This window comes from Apaloderma vittatum, unplaced genomic scaffold (assembly GCF_000703405.1).
Source record: "Apaloderma vittatum isolate BGI_N311 unplaced genomic scaffold, ASM70340v1 scaffold38950, whole genome shotgun sequence".
In the NCBI taxonomy this organism is placed as follows: Eukaryota; Metazoa; Chordata; class Aves; order Trogoniformes; family Trogonidae; genus Apaloderma; species Apaloderma vittatum.
This window is the reverse complement of record NW_009693568.1, coordinates 1,051-8,880: the sequence shown is the minus strand read 5'-3', so window position 1 is coordinate 8,880 and position 7,830 is coordinate 1,051. Positions and strand designations below refer to the sequence as shown.

The following is a 7,830-nucleotide window of genomic DNA, read 5'->3' as shown; positions in this document are numbered from 1 at the left end:
CTGGGGCGTGCGGCTCTGGCTTGCCCCGGCTGTCAAGGGGCGTGACGTGGGAGATGCGTTTCCACACCAACAGGAAAAATGAAGCTTTAAGGGGAGAGTTAACCAGCAAAGTGGGGCGGGGGGAGCTCTTCTGAACTGGCTTCCAGCTGGCTGGGTTGTAGCGCCGAGGCTGACAGTGCTGCCGAGGTCATGGAAACGAGTGAGACCTTGCTGCTGCCCGGGTCCTGCTGAGTTCAGGTAGGGCTCTTCCGTCTCTTTTGCTCGGGCAAAAGCTGTGTAGGCTTTGAAAGGCAAAGGGTTTTCACGCCTGATAAAAGTTCAAAGCAAAGATCCAAACCTCCGAGTTAAACTTTGCCGATGGGGGAGGAAGTTGGAGACCCCGTTTTCTTGGGGGCCTTCCATGCTGGTAGGTGAGAGCCCTCGGGAGGAAACGGCCACCTCACTTCGAGTAACAAACATCCCTGGAGACGGTTTGTCTATAAGAGTTTCTCAGGGTTAGTCATCACCTTATTCAATATCTGTGTTTTAGGGGCTGAGGTGGGTGAGATGATCTGAATGTGATTTGTCCCCAGGGTGGGGAGTGAACCCACAAAACTTTCAGGTGTGAATCGGAAGGCAGTTCTGGTAACTGGAGAGCTCTAGTATGAACATGGTTTTTCCAAGTGCCTGTGAAGGCTGGGGAAAATCCCCTCACCTCCATACCTCTCTCCCTGTAGTAGTTTGTGGGTGGTTGTTGCCTTAATTAGTACACACAGAAAAAGTACGTGGATCATTACCATGAATAGTGGTGAGGGATGGGAAAGCACAGAGGAAACAAAAGTGCTCGTAGCTTCTCTGGATGCTGCAGCATCCTGCTGCAAAACCTCTGGGTGTGAAGGCTTTCTCCTGCTTTGGCAGTAAAGCTTCATCCTTGAGAGCACTTTCTCATCCAGTGATGGATTCTGTCTGTCTTCCCACGTCTTGGATCCATCATGTGAAGCTAATCCCAGCATGTAACAGGGGGGTTCCTATTGGCACCATGATAATGAGGGGGTTAACATTTAGCTGGAAAAAAGGGCAGGGGGGAATGGAAGTCAGTTTGCATTTGCTTTTCTGCTGGGCCAGCAAAAGTTGCCTCTGTTGTACGGGCAACAAGCTGGTGTTCTGGTAGGCAAGCAGGCACGGTCAGTGTTCTCCGTGCCCTCTGATCAAAATGCACGTTGTGGGCCAGTGTCAGGTTTCTGTCCCCCTCAGTTGTAGTTCATTCTGATTTATTCTCAGTGAGGATTTGCTTTTTTTTTTCAGTTGAATCTTGAGTTTTGTTTGTATCAGGCTTCCTCCAAAGGAGAGCAGTTAGGAGATACGCAGGTGGGTAGCTGGGCAGAGCATGTGCCCCATCCCTGGAGGCTTTCCTTCCCTCTTGCACTCAAATGCTAATGCCTCCTCACTCAGAGCCTTTTTTATTTCTTCCCCCCAGAGGTTAGTCTTGTGGCTAAGCGATGCCACAGTGCTCATCTTCCCTTCTCCCTCCTCCTGGCAGTGTTGGGGTGGAGATGGAGGAAAGCGCGGTCAGCCGCCTGGTGCTCACTTCTCATTGTGCAGGTCTCTGTGCTGGAGTTTTCCTTCCTGGTGCTTTTTCCCCACCGGGATCCTGGGTTGCTCTCAGGGCGCAGCCGGATGGCTGGCACGGATCTTTCATCGGAATCAATATGCAGCTGAGGTGGGCAAGAGCGGCTTCATTCTGGAGTTCAAAAGTCCTTCCTTAGGGTAGGCAAAATAGCTTTTCTAGGCAAATTAGGATCCCTTGCCCCTTTCCCAAGGGGGTGGCCGTGAGCACTCAGCAGCGCAGGGGTTTGTTCCTGGTAGTCGGCACTAGCCAAAGCGCTCGGCAGAAGGCATCACAAACCAGCCACAGCCCTTCAGGATCGGTGCTGGGGCGTCTGCAGATGGGGGGACAGGAATGATCTGGTGGTCATCTCTCTCTGCCCACCACAAGGCTTTCGGTAGATGTTTAACCCTGTTTGGAGCAGATCCTGCTTCAGCCTCCCGTTGCTGAAGAGGGGGCGGAGGTTACATCTGAAGATACGTGAAGGATTTGTCTTTGCTTTGGGACCTGAGAACAGTTAATACCCTGATTACAAAACCAGGGCGAGCTGCTGTTTTCCTCCTCTGTGCTAATCGTAGTAATGTCACTTCTCTTTCACAATCTTGCAGTGGAATGGGGTGGGGAGGGGAAGGGGAGCTTCTTCATCAAGGCTTGGACAATGGTGCATCCTGGCCCCTTCGCATGGATCGGTGCCATTTCAGCTTCCAGCGTGTCCTCCCTGGCCTTTCGGAGGAAGCTGGCTCACTTTCCCAGTATGTTTGCTTCCTTCTCTTGCCGGGATGCTTGGCACCAGCTCAGCAGTTTAGAAAGGACACATTTGAAACAAAATCTTGATGAAGTTATTCTAGGGAGAAGGAAATGATGCAACGAGACACTTGTCCATTTGGAGGAAGTTGGATTTCCGTCAAGGGTGTTATCTAACCTACCTTTTTTTTTTTTTTTTTTTTTTTAATAAAGGCTTTTCTGGCATGAGCAAGAGAGTGTTCAGCTGCTTGAAAGTTGGGGAGAGCAGTTGCAGGCCACCTTCATCTGCCTGGTTTGCCCCTAATACATTGTCCTGCCTTTGAAATCTTTAACCTAAGGTTAGTTTTCCAAACTGCCAGGTATTTCCTAGGAAAGACTGTAAGCAAGATCAAGTCACTACACAGATGAAGGGAGCAGCATTGGCAGCAGACCCTGAGGAATGGAAATAAGAAAAAGAGATAAGAGCTGAGCAGAAAGGGATGGTCACCTGTGACAGAGCATTGCCTTTCCAGAGCACAGGCCTGTGATTTACGCTTTTACATTCTGCTTGTTGCACGGGTGGGACAGATACAACCGTTTCTGCACCTAAAGTTGGGCACCTTTACCCTTGAATTCTGGTCAGGGGATGGAAACAAACGTTTACCCCAGATTTCCTATTTGCTCTCACGGCTGCTCATTTCTGTAGCTGTGTCTCAGCTGCTGGGTAGGGTGGGTGGCCAGAGCAACACCGGCAGCTCTTTCCACCCTCTTTTTGAGTCAGCTCGTGAGCACCACGGAGCGCAGCTTGCTCCTGCTTCGCTGGTGTCCCACTGAGTCTGTGATAACGTAAAATGGCACTTCACCAACTCGAGTGACAGAAATTGAGCGCAGCTTCCTTTTCTCCTGCAGATAGGGCTGCTGCAGCGGGGACCTGGGCTCTCTGCTCCCTGTGCAGCCTCACCAGATAGGTTGACACTCACTCCTTGTAGGCACAGCGGTGTGTGGGTGTTGCTGAGCTTAATGTGCAGTGACTGTCACTACATGAAAAGGAGAGAAGCTGGTGTGACTGTCACATCCCAGACTGAGTTGGCAGAGCTGTAACTTGAGTAAAACGGTCTCCGCTCGCGGCTCACGTCTGTCTTGGGGAGGTGGGGCGGCGGGCGCAACCAGGGGCTTGAGGCTGTTTCACTTCAAGAGGACTGTGCTCTGAGATCACCTCGTCAGAGCTGGGGAGACAATGGGAGATAGTTGTTGCTTTCCTTCCTTTTTCTTTCTTTCTTGTGGGATGCAGCCAGGAGACATCAAAGGAGCAAGCTCGCAGGGGGGAAGCTCAGCTGCTCTGCAATTCCCGCCCCTAGAGTCTGGCCAAGCGTGGGGGGCTCTGCCCTGGGGGATCTTGCAGAAGGGGGACCCGATGAATTCCCAGCAAAGGGATGCTCCGTGGGCAGTGCTGGCAGCTTGCAGCCCTTCCACGAGGAGGGTGCGCTCCGCAGGCTGGAGAAACAAAGGAACATTTTCCACTTTCTTCCTCTCTTTCATTAGGCAGGCAGAGACTGATTCAATTAGGTGCAAAACAAAATGCCAGGAAAAGGATGTTTGCTATACGGAGTGGCGCTGCTGTCGCAAACCTGCCTGCCTATCTCTTGCAGCCTTTTGTTCTGCTTCTTCCACAGATAAAGTGATTCAGAGATTCTGACATGAGCGGGAAGTCCCCAGGGTTAGCAGGAGAGAAGTGAGGAGCGGGGTGGTTTGGCAGGAGAGAGGCTTCCCCGAGCTAAATCCTGTGAGCTGGTGACAGTCCTTGGCGCCTGTCGCCTTCAGCTGGCATCCCGAGCGCCGGCTGGGGCGCGGGATCAGGCCGAGGTTTTTAAGAAGACGATGAACCTGTGTACTGGCTGGAAAAGAGCTGCTTTTGTGCATTGTGAACGGACAAGCTGTTGTCCTGGATCAATCCTGGTGGGACAGGAGCCAGCTCGCCCCAGGTGAGGTGTCGTGGCTGAGCTGGGCTGCACCCTGGATCTTCTATAGGACAACACTCAGAGCTCTCCACCTCCAGTGGCTCTTCCCTTGTGTCACCAGCACTACCTGGTTTGTCTGATTCTTACCTAAGCCTGGCATCTCCCCTCCGTTCCAATCCGCCCACTGAACCAGGTACCCTCAGTAGCCTGTGCTCGTTAGTCTCTGGTGCTCATTGCGAGGCGGCTTCTTGCTTTTATCCAGTGGATTTGGCTAAAACATATAGAAAGACTGGCCTTCGAAAGGGAGAACAGTGAAGCCCTGCTTTCTGGTTGAAGAAGTGCAGGCTGTGAAATGGCAACGAGCACGTTTCACCTCATGGAGGATTTGAAGGAGGTTGAGCAATGCTGCTCATTTAAGCAACCCAGAACTGGTATTGTTGTGTAAGGGGAAAGAGCGGATTTTAAAAAAAAAAAAAGAGATAGAAAAGGGAGATGTGCCCTTATGAACAATCTCACTTCTTCAAATCCATCTGTTGTGGCAGCCCTTTGGCACGTCTGTGGGGAGCATTGACCTTGTAAACCTCAACTACTTGGAAAAAGAATAGATACTCTGCTGGGTAGGACCAGATCCTGAAATGAAGATACCTGGTACAAATCCCAATTAATCTCTGTCCTTACAAACCTGGAGCTTGCAGGATGCTTTCCTTTCCCAGCACATCTGCAGGGCCACTGTCACCCCCTGCTAGCAGGGAGGAGGGACAGGGAGGAGCTGCTTCTGTGGCCTTTCTGGCCTACCTGTTGCCAAACCCAGATTTTCTACTGGTGCAGAGAGTGAGAGAAATTGGGGGCCAGAGATCTTCCTTGTAGCTCGGGACATGGGGGAATTGGGACTGGCAGAGAGGCTCAGGCAGCTGGGTGTGGGCTGCCTGTGACATCCCTGCTGGGATGGGAAGGGAAATGATCCTGGAAGACTCTGTTCTCACTTCTCCTGAGACTGCTCTGGCAGTGACGTGGTTGTTCCCCGACAACATTGAAGCCCCCCGGCCCAGCGAGGCCACCACGTGCGTGGCCTCCGAGTCCAGCTGCTGCTCGATCTGAGTCACGTAGAGTTTGCCATTGACGGCAGAGCGGGGAACCGAGTGCAGGGGTCCCAAATTCTCCGCTAGGGCTTTAATCATGGGGCTCCCCTTGCTTATACCTTGCTGGGTGGGTGCTTTGGTCCCACCTGTAACACTGACACTTGCTGGGTGATAACTGCCAAGGGCTTGGCCGTGCTTGCTCTGCACTTTGCTTTTCTTGTCAGCGGTAGGACTAATGCCCAGAGTTGGAAGAGCCGAGGAAAGGCTGAGCAGATGAGAGGAGCAGCCCGGCCTCCAGTTGAAATCCACGGGGAGCACCTGGTCTCCCCACCATCTGTTCTGCAGCTCGCAGATTGTGCAGAGACTGGCTTGGGAAAAATAATGCAGAAATCTCTGTTAGATGCTTAGAGAGAGCCCCACCGCATGGGACGGAGACGTTGGCAGCCACCAGGCATGTACCTGGGAAGTACCAGTGAGCTGTTGCCTGTGTGTCAGTGGGAGAGGTGGGTGTTAGCACGGCTGTTCAGTGCCTCTTGCCCCTGACAAGCTGCTGGGGATGCTTTGCTGAGCGTGGCAGGAGGCTGTCTTGGCAGAGAAGAGGTGTAATGACTAGGGGAGGCTCAGCCAAAATGCTCGTGGCCAGCCTGGGACCTCCTGGGCTGCGTTTCCACCGTTTGTTGGGCTGAAGACCTCAGCACCTTGTCACAGCCCCTGAGCTCTGTAGGGACTGAAAATCTCATACAGGAGCTTGGGCTCTGGATACAGCCCTGAAAGCTCAGCTGTGTTTGAGTTACCTTCCGCTGCTTCAACACGTGATGCGGAGGGGCTGGCTCCGGAGAAGCTGCTGCTTCCTGCGGAGGAGCCCCGGCAGGAGGGAGTCAAGGCCTTGGAGAGGCACGCAGAGGTGACCTTCTCTATTCCCTTTGTTGGAATGCTGTGAGCCCCAAGCTAGATCGCTCCTGGGAGCCTGGACATGAGCTTCTGCTTTCAGGAGTGGAGAAGGAATATGGCAATGGTGTGCCTACTGCTCCTTGCTATTTTTTCCTCTGTGGGCTGTTGCAGCGACCTTGCAAAGCAGAGGAGTGCCAGAGGCTGATCCAACTGCACGTTGGAAAGAAGAAACCAGATTTATCGCTTCCTCTTCTGATCTTTACTCCTGGCTTTGCAACAGCTCAGGGCTGGATTTGTGTCACAGTCGCAGAGCAACGACGTCCCCTCTTTTTCTTCCCTGTCTCAGGGATTGTAACGTTCCGCAGTCCCTTCCCCAACCCTGGCTTTATCTGCCCTTGAGTCTGTTGTTTGTGCCTGGCCTCGCCTCGCTGAGTAAGTGCTGTCCGTCTGTCTGTCTGCAGGATTGGGAGGTTCTAGTCCTGGAGAAGCTAAAGTGGGACCTGGTGTCAGTGATAGCAAACGATTTCTTGGCTCACATCCTCTATCACCTCCCGCTGCCTAAGGACAAGATGGAGCTGGTGAAGAAACACGCACAGACCTTCATCGCCCTGTGTGCCACAGGTGGGTGCCTGCTCCCGCTGGAGGAGGGTGGGCTGCCCGCTGCAGGCAGGGGAGCCTGAGCTTGAGCCGGGCTTGCTGGGTAAGCCTGGCACTGGACTCCAATGCCCTGGCTTTTTAGGGAGCTGAATGTCTTCCTTCATTCCAGTCGGAATTTAGCTGCTCAGTTATGTGTTTTCTATCCCCGACAAAGAGAGAGAACAATCCTGGGGGCTCTTAGTGGGTGCCTGGAGAGAGCAAAGCCACCATGCCACCCCTTCTGCTGTGCGGGGTGGGGCTCTGGGAGGTCATCCAGGGTGAAGGCAGGGCTGACTCTGAGCTTTTATCAGCCTTGCTCTAAGTCACTAGAGCAACCTCATCTTCAGGACTTCTTTTGGTGGGGCAGACCCACAGCAGTGGGTTAGTGAAGGTTGCTGCTCTGATGCTCAGCCTGTTTCCCATTGCTTCGCTTCCACTTCTCCACGTTAAGCTGGAGAGCCCCCTCTAGTTTTCCAGGGAAATCCCAATCTCAAGAGTTTACCACACACATCCTCGCTAATGATGGTTTCTTTTTCACACTTGCGTCCCCCTTCCTGGCTCTAGACCACACTTTTGCCATGTACCCGCCCTCCATGATTGCGACGGGCAGTATCGGAGCGGCGATCCACGGCCTGACGGTCTCTGTGAACGATTTCACTGGCGAAGCCATCACCGAGCTGCTGGCCAGCATCACTGGCACGGAGGTGGTGAGTGTTCACTGCGGAGGTTTGGCTTTTTTGGGTGGAAACTCTTCCTCTTTCTGCTGCTCGTTCTTCTTCTTCGAGAGAGGAAACCAGGCTGTTGGTAATGATGCTGCCCTTGGTTTGAGGAGTGCCTGGAGATGAGGGAGCACCCTTCCTCAGTCCCATGGCTGCAGTCGACTCCTGATTCCCGAGCGCTGCCTGTGTGGAGCGGGGCAAGCTCGGGAGCCTTTGAAAAGCAGCACAAAGGGGAGCGT

At 53.2% G+C, this 7,830-nt stretch overlaps 1 protein-coding gene across 1 annotated transcript in view; it reads left to right on the top strand.

Moving 5' to 3' along the window:
- CCND3 (cyclin D3) overlaps positions 1-7,579 on the top strand; it is a gene marked incomplete at its 3' end in the record, with an annotated part of 8,173 nt that extends 594 nt beyond the window's left edge. The window contains exons 2-3 of the mRNA XM_009879219.1: positions 6,698-6,857; positions 7,437-7,579. Coding sequence (XP_009877521.1) covers positions 6,698-6,857; positions 7,437-7,579 — 303 coding nt within the window. The remainder of the gene's footprint in view (positions 1-6,697; positions 6,858-7,436) is intronic.
- Between the last annotated feature and the right edge of the window lie 251 nt (positions 7,580-7,830).